A 15,903-nucleotide genomic window follows, 5' to 3' on the forward strand; every position below is an offset into this window, starting at 1 on the left:
CTTATTGAAGCACCAATCACCGTGCACAAGGCGCTGCGGCGATTCCCGAGCGCTTTCCCTCTTGCAGTCCGGCTTTCTCAGGTTTGCTTTTTAATTCCCGTGCTTTCCTGTTCCGGAGCCGCGGGCGGTACTACGGTCTTGGAGGCTACACTATAACTCTGGCTTTACTCTAACGGCGACCTCGCAGCCCGAGAGCTTTTCTAGGTAAAAGGGTCAGCTTGTGGGTGTTGGAAGAGGGAGTGTTTCCAAGTATCCGAATTTCAACGGGGCTGGCGTCTGGGGCTGGGGTGAGAGGCGTCTGGGAGTTAGGATCCGGCAGCTCCTCTTCAGATCTGCAGCGAAGGGCAAAGGAAAGGGACCCTAGGCCCGTACCCTGTAAATAAATAGTAGTGAAAAATGAGACCTTTCATTCATTGTGGCGCGCATGTGGTGGTCCAGGCCTGGGGCCGCCGGGATCTCGGGCGGGGAGTGAGACTGTAAGTTTACACCGTGGGGCTCACTATCTGGCGGGAGATGTAAACAGGGAAGCACGCAATTACGAATCATCCAGACATAAGTAACCGGGCTGGGAATTCAGGTGGTGGAAGAGCGCGTTAACAGAAATGTAGTCCCACATTTCAACTCTTTCTGCAAAGAGTCATGTTCCTGCACGTTAACTATACAAAACGACTCCCTCACTTTCCCTGCTTCCAAACAGCAACTTAAGAGGAGGCAGACGCCGAAAATAATTACTTTTCCAGTTGCAGTGAGTTCCTTGACTTTTGAATTGAAGTTCACATCCACAACACAGCCTGACTGTGCCTTTAATAGGTCAGTTTCATAATCAATGTTTTCAGATATTCTGTTTCTAGAAATATCCATGAGGATCTAATAGTGAATGTTCAACAACAGTGAACACACGATACAGGAGTAGTGGTGATCCTGACTCTTGTCCACCTCTAGATTCAGTACACTCCTTTGTGTTTCCCCTGGACTCTGCATACCTCTTGTGTTTATCACATTATGTAATTAAAAAAAAAAATCTGTATCTGCATATGGATTCTGGGCTTCAGGAGCCCTGCTTACTATGTGCCTTACTCATGTTTGATCAGGGCCTGTGACCATGCCCCACCTGTCTAGGCTCATTAAATGTTGCATGAATCAGTGAAAAGGTCTGCTTTTTGTCTGGTTTTGGTAATGCAAACCTGTTGTGGATATATTCAGTAGGGAAATGTCCAGTAGCAACATAGAAACATATATCACTGGTGAGCCAGTAAACACTTACTGATCACCTACTGTGTGCAGGATGTTCTGCCAGGGGCTGTGAAGGATACAGAAATGATTATGGGTCAACCCAATTCATCAAGGAGCTAATAACCTAGTGGAGGAGTTAAGACATGTACACACATGATTATTATATGAGGCAGTCTCTGGTAAGTGCTGTAAAAGAAGTAAGTACAGACTAAGAGCAATGGAAGTCTTGAGGGAATGGGATTACTTCCTAAAGGGAACCAAGATAGGCAGCACAGAAGATGTGGCGTTTGACATGGGTAGATGGGTTAAAAACTTAATGGGCAAAGTCACAGGGAGGGGTTTTAGAAGACCAGAAGTAAAGAATAAGCTGGATGATAGTACTTCATATGTTAGGAACTGGAAACACCTAGGATGATAGGAGAGCTTCCCAGGTGGCCCTAGAGATAAAGAACTTGCCTGCCAGTGCAGGAGACATAATGAGAGGAGGGTTCGATTTCTGAGTTGGGAAGGTCCCCTGGAGGAGGGCCTGGCAACCCACTCCAGTGTTCTTGCCTGGAGAATCCCATGGACAGGGGAGCCTGTTGGGCCACAATCCGTAGGGTTGCAAAGAGTGGATATGACTGAAATGACTTAGCACGCACGCAGGATGATAGGCACTTCATGGGGAAGTTAATGGAGGATTAGCCTGGAAGAAGTTGGGTCCAGATTGCAGAGGGTCTTAAATGCCAAGCATGGAGTTTGAGGTTGATTCTTTTGGCTCTGAGTAGCTTGTGGTCTCAGGATGGGCTGTCTAGGCCCCAGGTTTATCATGAGGGTCTTGAACTGAATGATAATTATTCAGTTCAGTTACTCAGTTGTGTACAACTCTTTGTGACTCCACGGACTGCAACATGCCAAGCTTCTCTGTCCATCACCAATTCCCAGAGCTTGCTCAAAATCTCATGTCCATCGAGTGTGTGATGCCATCCAACCATCTCATCCTCTATCATCCCCTTCTCCCACCTTCAGTCTTTCCCAGCATCAGGGTCTTTTCCAGTGAGTCAGTTCTTCCCATCAGGTGGCAAAAGTATTGGAGTTTCAGCTTCAGCATCAGTCCTTCCAATGAATATTCGGGATGTATTTCCTTTAGGATGGATTGGTTGGATCTCCTTGCAGTCCAAGGGACTCTCAAGAGTCTTCTCCAACACCACAGTTCAAAAGCATCAGTTCTTCGGTGCTCAGCTTTCTTTATAGTCCAACTCTCACATCCATATATGACTGCTGGAAAAGCTGTAGCTTTGACTAGATAGACCTTTGTTGACAAAGTAATGTCTCAGCTTTTTAATATGTTGTCTAGGTTGATCATAGCTTTTCTTCCAGGGAGCAAGTGTCTTTTGATTTCATGGCTGCAGTCAGCATCTGCAGTGATTTTAGAGCCCCAAAAAGTAAAGTCTGTCACTGTTTCCACTGTTTGCCCATCTATTTGCCATGAAGTGATGGGACTGGATGCCATGATCTTAGTTTTTTGAATGTTGAGTTTTAAGCCAGCTTTTTCACTCTTCTCTTTCACTTTCATCAAGAGGCTCTTTAGTTCCTCTCTGCTTTCTGCCATAAGGGTGGTGTCATCTGCATATCTGAGGTTATTGATATTTCTCCCGGCAGTCTTGATTCCGGCTTGTGCTTCATCCAGCCTGGCATTTCGTGTAATGTACTCTGCATAGAAGTTAAATAAGCAGGGCGACAATATACAGCCTTGATGTATTCCTTTCACAATTTGGAACCAGTCTGTTGTTCAATGTCTGGTTCTGACTGTTGCTTCTTGACCTGCCTACAGATTTCTCAGGAGGCAGGTCAGGTGGTCTGATATTCCCCTCTTGAAGAATTTTCCATAGTTTGTTGTGATCCACATAGTCAAAGGCTTTGGCGTAGTCAGTAAAGCAGAAGTAGATGTTTTTCTGGAATTCTCTTGCTTTTTCTATGATCCAACGGATGCTGGAAATTTCATCTCTGGTTCCTCTGCCTTTTCTAAATCCAGTTTGAACATTTGGAAGTTCTCAGTTCACATACTGTTGAAGCCTGCCTTGGAGAACTTTGAGCATTCTTTGCTAGTGTGTGAGATGAGTGCAATTGTGTGGTAGTTTGAACATTCTTAGGCATTGCCTTTCTTTGGGATTGGAATGAAAACTGACCTTTTCCAGCCTTATGGCCACTGCTGAGTTTTCCAAATTTGCTGGCATATTCAGTGCAGCACTTTCACAACATCATCTTTCAGGATTTGAAATAGCTCAGCTGGAATTCCAAAACCTCCACTAGCTTTGTTCATAGTGATGCTTCCTAAGGCCCATTTGACTTCATATTCCAGGATGTCTGGCTCTAGGTGAGTGATCACACCATCATGGTTATATGGGTCATGAAGATCTTTCTTGTATAGTTCTTCTGTGTATTCTTGCCACCTCTTCTTAATGTCTTCTGCTTCTGTTAGGTCCATACCATTTCTGTCCTTTATTGTGCCCATCTTTGCATGAAATGTTCCCTTGGTAATCATTAATGAGATATTATTTGGCATGTACAGTGATTGATAAGGCTAAATAATCTGAAACTATTTTCATGAGCTATTTGAAAATCTGCCTTAAGCCTGTTGGTAAAACTTTTGGTTAGAAAGACTTTAGGAAGATGCTTCTAAATGGAAACTTGCTGCAGTTAATGTTTGTTTGGGTTTTTAAAACATTTTGCTGAAGCCCAATATTTGGAATGGTGTTCCTCTTCATAACATTCTTCAATCAGGAGGACTGAGAATGAGAATCAAAGAAAACCGTTATGTTGACCAGATTATAGTTAAGTTTGAATCTAAATGCTAGTCTCACTGAGGGAGAGAGAATGTGGAGTGGGAGAGCAGAAATGATTTTTCCTTTCCTGGTCTTTCAGCTGATTAGAGATGGAATATGCCTAAGTTTCGGAGAAGGCAATGGCAACCCACTCCAGTACTCTTGCCTGGCAAATCCCATGGACAGAGGAGCCTGGTGGGCTGCCGTCTCTGGGGTCGCACAGAGTCGAACACGACTGAAGCTACTTAGCAGCAGCAGCAGCAGCATGCCTAAGTTTCCAGTCTTTTAAGGTACTGGTTGTTTGAATCAGAGAGATAAGTACTTCAGTTCAGTTCAGTTGCTCAGTCGTTCCCGACTCTCTGCGAGGCCATGGACCAGGCTTCTTTGTCCATTGCCAACTCCTGGAGCTTGCTCAGACTCATGTCCATCGAGTCGATGATGCCATCCAACCATCTCATCCTCTGTCATTCCTTTTCCTCCTGTCTTCAATCTTTCCCAGCATCAGGGTGTTTTCCCATGAGTTAGTTCTTCGCATCAGGTGTCAAAAGTATTGGAGTTTTGGCTTCAGCATCAGTACTTCCAGTGAATATTCAGGACTGATTTCCTTTAGGACTAGTTGGATCTCCTTGCAGTCCAAGGAATTCTTGAGTCTTCTCCAACACCACAGTTCAAAATAATCAGTTCTTCGGCACTCAGCTTTCTTTGTAGTCCAGCTCTCACATCCCTACGTGACTACTGGAAAAACCACAGCTTTGACTAGATGGACCCTTGTTGGCAAAGTACTTAGGACATCTTAAAAATTAGTTGTGAACATTAATTCAGTTCAGCATGCTCTTATTTTTATTAATATACTATCTGCATTGGAGCATGCAAAATCAGTGTTAAGATAATCACAGAAATATTTTCCAGCATGAGCAGTTTGGGAAACATTTTTATATCTATTTGTTCTCTCTGTTCTCTAGAGTTTATATTCTCTGTGGAAAATGTGACATATTCAAATAGTACGTCACGATGCAAGGCAGTGCATGGTGAGTGGTCTGATAGTAATGGCAATCGTTTTGGGAGACCAGGGAGGAGCAAACACTGGCCATCTGGGGTGGGGAGGGTTTAGATCTGTGAGGAGGAGGGCGTGTGTTAACATAGGCCGTATCCATGGCTGGGACCCAGACCAGAGCAGTTAAGGAGCCATCCTGGAGCCCTGCCCTGATGGAACTAGCAGTTCTGAGGTCAGGCAGACATCAAAGGTGAAATGAGGTAATGAGCTGATGACCTGTAATCATTATAGGACGTGCCAAAAAGAACCACAGAGCGTGTGAGAGCAGGGTACCCTGGGGGTGGTGACATTGGTTGTAGAAAGGCCTGCAAGGGTATTGCTGTAGTAGCGAGGCAGGAGAGCATGGTGTGAATGGATGGACTCCAGTATCTATGAGGCTGAAATGATACAGGCGTTTGAGCATAAATTTTTAACTAGAAGGGTTAAGGGAGGAGAAGTTGTCAGGTAATTCCCTGCTGTATGACTTGAAGACCAATGAATGGTCTCATCTATTGAGACAGGAAGGGGCTTCTCAGGTGGCGCAAGTGGTAAAGAACCCGTCTGCCAGTGCAGGAGACACGAGAAACACGGGTTGGGACGATCCCCTGAAGGAGGGCATGGAAACCCACCACAGTATTCTTGCCTGGAAAAATCCCACGGACAGAGGAGCCTGGTGGCCACAGTCCAGAGGGTCACACAGGGTTTGACACGACTCAAGGGACTTAGCATGCATGCATGCATTGAGATAGGAAACACTGAAAAAGGAGCAGGTGGGATTCTCTTGGACGGCAAGGTTATTGACTCCTTTTAGGACATGTTGAGTTGAATTAGTGAGTCTGTGCTGCGTAGGGAGGAAGGTGTGGCAGGATGATGCTCAGTGTATGTGTAGAGACATGCTATGTGTGGACAGGATGACATAGTGAGGTCAAGGTTGGGGGGAACTTGAAGAAGTACACCACAGCAGATGGTTGAACACTGGGATGTGACCTCGTCATGCTGGAAGTGAAGCCTCTTTAGGAAGCGACAGGGTCCAGGGACTGACCATGGCTTTGGTTGAGTGGCTGAGACCTGGGAAGAGGAGTTTATTGGCCCTGAGGAGTTTCAGATAGTACAGAGAACTCAGTATTAGATGGGTGGAATATTCCAGCAGCCTAAGGGGTGGTCAGGTATTGGTGAAAGCTGTTTACATAGTGAGTTTTTCTCTTCTCTTTTTCTTTCCTCCACCAAAGTCATAGAATGTCGTTCCACCCAGGAGGACCCAGGTGTCCCCGAGGGCGAGGGGGACATGGAGCCAGACCCTCCGCACCAGCCTTCAGGCCCCAAAATCTGAGACTGCTTCACCCTCAGCAGCCTCCTGTGCAATACCAATACGAACCTCCCAGCGCCCCTTCCACCACCTTCTCCAACTCTCCGGCCCCCAATTTTCTGCCTCCAAGACCAGACTTTGTACCCTTCCCTCCGCCCATGCCTCCTTCAGCGCAAGGCCCCCTACCTCCCTGCCCGATCCGGCCCCCGTTCCCCAACCACCAGATGAGGCCCCCCTTCCCCGTGCCCCCATGCTTCCCTCCCATGCCGCCTCCGCTACCCTGTCCCAGTAACCCCCCAGTCCCTGGAGCGCCTCCTGGCCAAGGCGCCTTCCCCTTCATGATGCCGCCGCCTTCCCTGCCGCATCCGCCGCCGCCTCCCGTCGTTCCGCAGCAGGTCAATTACCAGTACCCGCCGGGGTACTCGCACCACAGTTTCCCACCTCCCAACTTCAGTAGCTTCCAGAACAGCCCCAGTTCCTTCCCGCCCAGTGCTAGTAACAGCAGTAGCCCTCACTTCAGGCACCTCCCTCCGTACCCGCTCCCCAAGGCTCCCAGTGAGAGGCGGTCCCCAGAAAGGCTAAAGCACTACGACGACCACAGGCACCGGGACCACAGTCACGGGAGGGGCGAGCGGCATCGGTCCCTGGAGCGGCGGGAGCGAGGCCGGAGCCCCGACCGGAGAAGGCAGGACAGTCGCTACAGGTCCGATCACGAGCGAGGGCGCACGCCCTCCCGCCACCGGAGCTACGAGCGGAGCAGGTAAAGCACACCTGTGGTTTTTTAGAGAAGTTGCGGAGATCCTGACACAGGCCATTTCTGAGGCTCAGCAAACCAGACCAAAAAGGTCCAGCCGTGCATTTCGGTTTATAAAAGGAAAGGGCTTTTTTTATTAAAGAGGGAGAGACAACTGATGAGGAAAGAAGTTGACCTCAGGAGAAAGCCACTTTGAAAAGCATCCCCAACTTAGCAACACGGGTTCATTTCAATGAATGTAAGTCAATTACTATACAGAGTACAGCTGGCATTTTAACGATGATCAATAAAAGATCTTGTAGTTGTTTGTGTGGATGTTGTATTTAATTATGTTCAGTATGACCATCTTGTCAGGTTATTGCACTGTGGGTTCTTTCGGAATTGGTGGTCTGCAGGCCGCTGTTATCAGTCAGGAATCCAACTAGTTAACAAGCTGAACTTGCTTCCTGATTTTTAGGATAAATGGAAGTTTCTCTTATGTTTTTGCTTTCTTGCTCTGTTTCTTTATAAAATGAAATAATATTAGGTATACATTATCAAAGTTACAGTTTTCAAAATAGCTTTTAATTTGATTTTGTTGCCTTGAAATGTATGCATACTAAATAAAATTGCATTTAGAACATACTAATCCACTCCAGATTAAATTTCTTTTTTTTCCCACCCAAAAGGCCAAAAATCTATATTTACAAGGAAATAAGGTTTCCAGCAGACATTCATTGATGGATGTCTAGAAATTCTCTGAAGTTATATGTAAAATTTTATGTCTGTATATTTTTTCTATAAGTAAATCAGTGGCTTACAGCAGATTCTTAAGAGATTGTATGAGTCTGTTACCCTAAACCTAAGAACCATTGGTTTAGATGGAAAAATAAAAATGTGCACATATCCATTCTACTAATATTTATTTATACCTTCAGTGAACTGTTTGTAACAATGAAGATTTTTGGTTTTCTACTTGTTGAGCTGGTAATGGTGCTTCTCTTTCTGGCTGCTGTGGTGGGTTCACTCACTTTCATTGTCTTGTGGAACTTCTGTGCTGAAAAGTTTGAGGTCCCCAAACCAGGTAACCTTATTACTTGGATTTGCAGAGAGTGAGTCTTGACTCCTATGGAATTAATGTGCTTCTTGGTTTCCATGTTGTTCTTATGGCTGTGTGTTTGATGCTGACCGAACATTTTGCCAGTAAATGGTAACAGTCATTCTCAGTCCTAAAGATTTGGAAGGCAGCCCTCCAGGCCTTGAAAGGTTTGGAAGGAAAATGCACTATTGCTTCTCCCTGATGCCTAGTGGAAGGCAGAAGTGACATGTTTCCTGCAGGGGTGACTGATTCTGATGGGTTAAAGCTGACTAGAGTTGGTAGACTTTGAAAAGCCTTTTCAGCATGACTTACTGTTGCTTGTCAGTTTTGTTCTTAACTTTGTGATGGATTAGTTGGCAGAGGCCTGTGAGGGTTTATTTTACAACTTTATGGTGAAAATCTAAACTCAAAAGAGTTTGATAGTTTTCTTCAGACTTAAAGTGATTGTTAATAAACCTGTCTTTGGGGAAACATTTTGCTGCAAACTTCAGCATTCTAGATGACTTCTTTTTTGTCTGTTTGAGAGTACTGTGGTTTTTAGGGTTCTGCTGTAAATTCCTGAGTTCTCCCATCCAGGCTTCAGCTTGAAGAAACACAGATGTCCTGTAAACTGAGGATCCCTGTCACTAAGTGAAATCAAATGCTGAAAAAATGGCCCTTAATCCCCATTAGCCTAAACCACAACCCCTTTACTGTGGGGGATCTTAGGCAATTAGCTCATCTTTCTACATGGCCTTTATTTACCCTGGAGTTGTTTTATGATGTTGTCCTTGGGGGTGTTTGCTCTGGAGCGGCCTTAATGTCACAGCCGCAGTAAAATCAGTTCCCTCTGGGGGTCTTAGTAGAGTGTCAGTTCTTTGTCTTATATAGAATGCTTCTGTGAACCAAACGTGGAGCCTATGAAGTGCTAGTATATAACTTCCGAAAGTTATAAGTCTGGAGAAAACCAGACGTTCACAAAGTTGTGCGTTAGATTAGATGAAGTTTATGCAAATTCTTGAGTCTGTCCTCTGGCTGCTTCTGCCCTGGCTTCTTGGGGTAAGTGCATCCACACTTTTTCAAATTTCATTTTTCCTTTTCTTCTCCTCCTCCAAAATCTGGGTGAATAGTGATTACAAGATTGTTTCAGGGCAGACTATTTCCGGAGAAGGTTTGTGAAGAAGTAGAGGCATGCATTTGCTGTTGTGAAAGATCCAAGTTCCTCCAGTGAATGGGAAAAGGAAGAGCTGCAGGGGCAGCCTGTAGGGAGCAGGGCAGTGGCTTCCCGCACTTGAGCGGTGTTACAGCACCGTAACCCCATACCTGTCCTGTTGAGTACCGTATTGAGCCATTGGAGAGCTAGTATTATGTATCTAAGGAATATCTTCATGGTCTCGAACTGGGAAAAATTTTTGGAAAAATAACTGAAGCATTGTTTTTCTTGCTTTAAATGGGTTCATCATGTAGTATTACAGTGATTTATACTGGTCTTTTCAGTTCATAGCCACTAGAGGTAGCAGTCATCATGAGAGGTGCCACTCTTGAATAAAAAATCCTATCCCCTAGGTGTTACAAAAACAAATGAAAAATTAGGAATATCCTTTAAATAGAGTTTTTATTTGGAAATAGAGGCAGTTTTTTTTTTAGCTGCCCTGCCATCACAAATTACATTATATTTGTCATGTGATACCACTCACTAGGTGGGATTTGCTGTCTAAAAGTAAGCTGTCATTTTAGAAGTGTATCAGGTAAAGAATGTGGAATCCCAAGCACTGGCTACTTTACTTTGGACAGCTGGTGTGTACCTGAGCCTTAAGTATGTGTTAAAAGTGTTATTCAAAGAAGTCTTTCTTGAGGAAGGGGTGATTTTTAAGTGGAAAAACAATTTTTGTGTTAATATCTAAGATCTCTTATTAATTTTGTAAGTTTTGATTTCAGTTTACATTTCTTTACATTTACATTTCTTCTCTTTGGCTATAGGTGGGGGATTATTATTTCTTTTTTGTCCATGCCATGTGACAGGCATATGGGATTTTAGTTCCCCTACCAGGGATCCAATCTGTGCCCCCGCAGTGGAAGTGGTGGCGGGAAGGTGAAGTGTGGGTATTTTTGAGTTTAGACATTTTTGTAATCTTCTTGCTGGATTCAGGCTAATACAGCATTTTTTTTTTTTTTTGCCCCACTCTAAGACCTAGTATTTATTTCCTTTAGATTTAGTTCTGATGTAAACACACTGGGATTCCAATTTTTGTTTCAGATCTCATTGTACTTATTGATTAGACTCATAAGTTATTACTCTCATAATTACTAAATTCCAGCTTTATATTAGAAGGTTTAAAATCCTGCATTCTAGCTTTACACTGAGTAAACTCAGTGTCTCTATTTAGAGTTTTTTTTCCCCTGATGAAAACAGCACTTAAAGTGACCTAGAGTCTCATGGTAGTTAGTGATGACTAAGAACTATACCTGAGGTGTATAACCTATGAGTTTAGAGCTCTTTATTATAGACCCTTGTCCTAATCTATACTATATGCATTTATTTGTTGGATGAAATTAAGTGTTCCAGAAATCAATAGGCAGTTGAATCCTTTGAAGTTTTCCCTGTAGAATGTTTGGTTGGTTGGAAGGTCTCAAGAGAAGATTATAATAAAATTCCCTTTGTTGCTTAGTATTAAATGTGACTTCTTCTTCTTTTTTTTTTTTTTTTTTAAAGAAAACAGCAAGAAATGTCTAAGGTAGTTAACTTGCGTAAAGTGAAATGCTCTTTTAACCTCTGATAAATGAAGGGTGAATAAAAATGTCCCATAGTGAATAGTGCTGCAAAATACTTAGGTGAGGTAAGGTCCATTTATTTAGATGAATTCAGTGAAAAGAGATGGTGTTTTTGAGTCTTTCTGTTGAAAACAGCTCTGTGTATTAATTCCTTTAAGAGAGCGGGAACGGGAGAGACACAGGCACCGGGACAGCCGAAGATCACCATCTCTGGAAAGGTCCTACAAAAAAGAGTATAAGAGATCTGGAAGGTAAGCAAGGAGTTGACACTGGAAGAAGTCATGGGATCATCTCCTGAAATTCAGATTTTGTGCTTTTGCAGGGTGTCAGCCAGGTCTTCAGAATAGCCTGAGTGTCTGTCCAAAGAATACTGTGAAAAGCTAAAGTAGCCAGTTACTGAAAAACTTTTTATTTTAAGATGTATATAGGATGCACAAGGAAAATCTTGATAAGTCCCCCAAATTAGGCCACTTTGTGACCTCAGTTGCTGTAAAACTCTCTATTAGTAGTTCAAGGGTTTTTTTTTTTTTAAAGACCTTGAAAATTCATAATTATGCTTTTAAGTTTACTTGTTTCAGAAAAAAAGAAAAAGAAAAACTATAGTAATACCTTATTTGGAAATATGACATTGAAATTGTTGCAAATAAAAATTTACAGGACGTAACCAATTCTATATCAAGAGCTAAAAATTTATGCCTTAATAAATGGTAATTAAGAATAGTACTCTCGATAATCTGACAGATTTTGGGTCAATTATTCATTTTCCCAACTTTGTTACTGGGCAAAGGAACTTCTTTAAGCCTCAGTTTCTTTGTCTAAAATAAGGACAGTTATATTTGCCTTATTGAGTGATGAGGGATCATTGAGATAACACACACAAAACACTTAGCACTTGGCCCAGTAGTGCCAAATAAATGGTAACTATATAATTTTTATCTAATCATTTGACTCTAAAAAAGCAGAAAAAGGTATTGAAGGTAAAATAAATTATAAACTAGAAAATAGAACTATAATGCCATAATAATAGTTGTAAATAAATGCAGGATTTCTTTGAAAGGCCGTACGATTTAAAAAGTGGCAAATCAAGAAAAGAAAAGCACATATCCGTTAGGTATAAGAAAGAATGTATTATTATAGGAATGAAGGGGACTTAAAAATTATAGTGTGTTGGTATAAGTACTGATGTTTTGTTTGAGAAATTAAAAAACTTGGATGTGATGGGTTGTTTCTATGAAAACAAAATTTATAAACCTTACACTTAGAGCGGAAAATTTTAATAGGGCAATAACTATGGGAAAAAGTTGACTTTGTGTCACTTCCAAAAAAGTTTGAAACTGTTTTTAGAACACTGAAGAAAATGGAAGGAAAGCTCGGCTCATGCTGTGATATCAGGAGAATCCAAATGGCAAAACTATCAATGAAAAGAAAACCACAAAACAATTTCTTTTATGAATATGGATGTGAAAATAGTGATTAGTATATGAGCAGGTTGTTTTCAGTTGTGTGTTATAATAGTTGAGGGTTTATTCCAAGGTTCCATGGGTAGATAGGTTAGTATTAGGAGATCTATAACTGTAATTCTTTGTGTCAGAATCTCTAGAGTTATCTCAGTACTTGCCTATTAGCTATTTAAAGTTGCATTCAATTATGAGTAGGAACTGGTAAAGGAGAAGTATAAGCAGACTTCTGTAACTTGATAGAGAACATTATCTCGTGATGAATATGATTGATACCATCTGAGAAGAGCCAAATTTAATGTTGAAACCTTATAGGCCTTCCCATGCATGTTAGAAAAAAAGACAAGGAGACCCCATTTCCTACCACTGTCACCTGATGTATATCTTAACAAGCAAATGACAAACATTGTATTCTTGTGTGTCCCAGGTATTGTACGGTACAATGATAGTCTTTAACAAGAGTCCCTGCTTTCCAGGAATAAGAAAGTTATGTGCTGTGAGAAGTGCTTTTGATAGAGCAGATACATACTGCTTCTGGAACACAGTAGTTAGTAACTTGGTTTCGGGTAGTCACAGAGAAGTTGGCAATGTACTGATTCCCTGGAGTATGGATAGGAATGCCTAAGGGAAGGCAAATGGTAGGGGGAGAGAAAGAGCTGGGAAGCCTGCATTGGAGAAGTGGTCTCAGAGGGTCAAACCTGGAGGTTGGGAAATGAGTTTAGGCTTTTGTTAGTAATCCAGGAAAGAAATGACTGTGGCTAGACCTACCCATTGTGGCAATGACGATGGGGGAAGTTGGAGGTAATTGAGAGAGATCGATGTGGGAGAGTCAGTAGGACTTGGTCATTACCTGAGAGCTGATGTTCCCCTTGGAGGGCTGGAAACACTTAAGAAACAGGCAAAAGAATGAGTTCAATTTTGGGCAAGTGGAATTTGTGTCTGTGAGACAGCTCGGTGGAGTTGTGTGGTACCTAGTGGGACACAAAAGTAAAAAAAAAAAGTATAAGGTTCAGAAAAGAGATCTTAGCTAGAAAGGCTAAATGCCATGAATTAGCTGAGGTCAGCTAGGGAGAGTCTGTTCAGAGAGAAAGGGCCTGAGGGAGAGGAGGAGATAAGGATAGGAAAAAAGCCAAGATAACTGCATTTGTGGAACTCGTTGAGGGCCCACCTGAGGTTGGATTTTAATGTGGAGTGCTGGGAATCTCTTGGTTTAGTTGTTTTTTTTCTCCAATACCCAGTAACTTGTGGAGAAGGCAGAGATGGATTCTTTGAGTTCTAACTCATGCAGTAGATAAGAAAATAAAAGTTATAGATGTAAATACTGTAAAGCAGGAAAAGTTATCATAGTTTGTAAGATAGCATATTATTAAACAACAATTTTGAGTTCGGATTTTGAAATTTGAAATGCCTGAGACACCTACCTAAAATGATGTTTTACTCCTATTTTGAAATGTCCCTCTCAAAGTGTTAAAAAAAAAGGAAAGAAGAAAAAAAGAATACTAACTGTTGTTCACAATAGACAACCCTGATCATCCATTATTTATGACACCTGCCTAAAGTGGAAGGAGTAAGGATGTCTTCTGCCTGTGTTTCTCGATGGTAATAATAATAAAACATTTGGTGGGATTTTTAGTACATGTCAAAATGTCTGTGTCAAATAATGATGTTAGCATTTTACTATTATTTACTAGCTGTGAGAGTGGGCAAGTGATATAATTTCTGTTTCCTGTCTAAGGGATGTTTATATCTGCCTCAGGATTCTTGTCAGGACTAAGTGTATCAGAGTGCTTACAAGAGTGTCAGGCTCTCAGGAAGGACCACAAACAAAAACAAATAAAACCACTCCACAGGGAGCCAGGATTTGCCATTATTAACTATTGATATTACCAGGACAGTTCAAGAGAATCAGTTAAGAAATGTTAGAGTTAACTCACTGAAGTTGACAGTTACACAATAAACATATCATAATTAAGAGCCTTCCCTGAATACCAGGAATACCTGCTTACTAATAGAAAATATACATAGAAAATTTAAATGAATAAAAGTTAAATTTCTTCATAAACTTAAAAATGTATTGATCAATAGGAAGATATTAAGTGTAGTAGATGACAAGGAAGGTGATGTAAGTGAATGGAGGGCATGTTGAATTCCTATAGTGGGAGTGGAAGATAGGGTTAAAAAACATACCAGTGTTCTTCCAAAATATTTGTAGTTTTTAGCGGTGGTATAGTGGTGAGTATATCTGCCTTCCAAAAAATCTATAATTTTAATGTAAGTTCAGTTGAGGTACTGTTTTTAGAACTTTACTAGGACTCAAATTTTTCTTGGGAATAGAAGTGAGTATAATGAAGAAAAATAATGCACAGTTTGGTATGGGTATAAAGAGGTCAATGAGACCAATCTGGAACAACATTCAAGTATATATAAAGGTTTACATCTACCATAAAGTTGTTTTTTCAAATCAGAGGAGAAATTGATATGGAAACAATGCAAACTGTATGGAAAATAACTTGAGTTCAGATTTCTGCCTTAGATCTTGGACAGATGGAGTAAAAAAAAATTAATGTTAAATGTAGCTGAAAAATATAAAATATTTATTTAACCTTGCTATGGGAAAGGATTACCCGTAACACTAGCCATAACATTAGCCATAACACTAAGACTGGAAACAGAAACAAAACCAGTCTTTGCCTTTGGCCATAGAAAGATTGTATGCAGCTCTGCTGCTGCCGCTGCTAAGTCGCCTCAGTCGTGTCCGACTCTGTGCGACCCCAGAGATCGCAGCCCAACAGGCGCCCGCGTCCCTGGGATTCTCCAGGCAAGAACACTGGAGTGGGTTGCCATTTTCTTTTCCAGTGCATGAAAGTGAAAAGTGAAAGTGGCGTCGCTCAGTCGTATCCCACTCTTCGTGACCCCATGGACTGCAGCCTACCAGGCTCTTCCGTCCATGGGATTTTCCAGGCAAGAGTACTGGAGTGGGTTGCCATTGCCTTCTCCAATGTAGCTATACATAGAATTAAAAGGAAAATAAATTGAAAAAGGTTACATTAGATATGACAGAAGATGGGTGATAATTTAAATAAAAAACCGTCAAAAGACCGTAATCCTAATTTTAAAAATATCGCCATGGTGTATTGATTCATGTTCATATTAATAAAAGAAGTGAATGTGAAACATGTTATTTCAGTAGTGACAAATTAAATGAGATGCTCTCTTTGTAAGGATAGAAAAGATTAAAAACAATCATGTTGACAGGATGTGTGGAAATGGGAAATCACATACAGTTTTGATGGTAATCTAAACTGGTAATTCTTAACTGTAGAGAAGCCTTTAAAAAAGTACACACTCTTTGTGTGTGAAATAATATGATAAGTCTGCAAAGAACACAAGTGTATTTACAGTAGCATTGTTTACAGTGGGGGAAGAAAGGTAGTATCCTAAATGACAATGCTCAGATTTGTCAGATTACGGTATATACATATAAAAG

The 15,903-nt window shown here is 41.7% G+C and overlaps 1 protein-coding gene across 4 annotated transcripts in view; it reads left to right on the top strand.

Annotated features, from left to right (window-relative positions):
* The first annotated feature begins 23 nt into the window (after window positions 1-23).
* DROSHA (drosha ribonuclease III) overlaps window positions 24-15,903 on the top strand; it is a 120,088-nt gene continuing 104,208 nt past the window's right edge. For 2 of the 4 annotated variants that reach the window (XM_069555966.1, XM_069555969.1), the window contains exons 1-4: window positions 24-204; window positions 5,000-5,065; window positions 6,300-7,136; window positions 11,118-11,210. In XM_069555966.1, coding sequence (XP_069412067.1) covers window positions 5,049-5,065; window positions 6,300-7,136; window positions 11,118-11,210 — 947 coding nt within the window. In that variant the 5' untranslated portion in view covers window positions 24-204; window positions 5,000-5,048. The remainder of the gene's footprint in view (window positions 205-4,999; window positions 5,066-6,299; window positions 7,137-11,117; window positions 11,211-15,903) is intronic. The other 2 variants (XM_069555967.1, XM_069555970.1) reach the window with 1 other exon arrangement.

This window comes from Ovis canadensis, chromosome 16, assembly GCF_042477335.2.
Source record: "Ovis canadensis isolate MfBH-ARS-UI-01 breed Bighorn chromosome 16, ARS-UI_OviCan_v2, whole genome shotgun sequence".
NCBI lineage: Eukaryota > Metazoa > Chordata > Mammalia > Artiodactyla > Bovidae > Ovis > Ovis canadensis.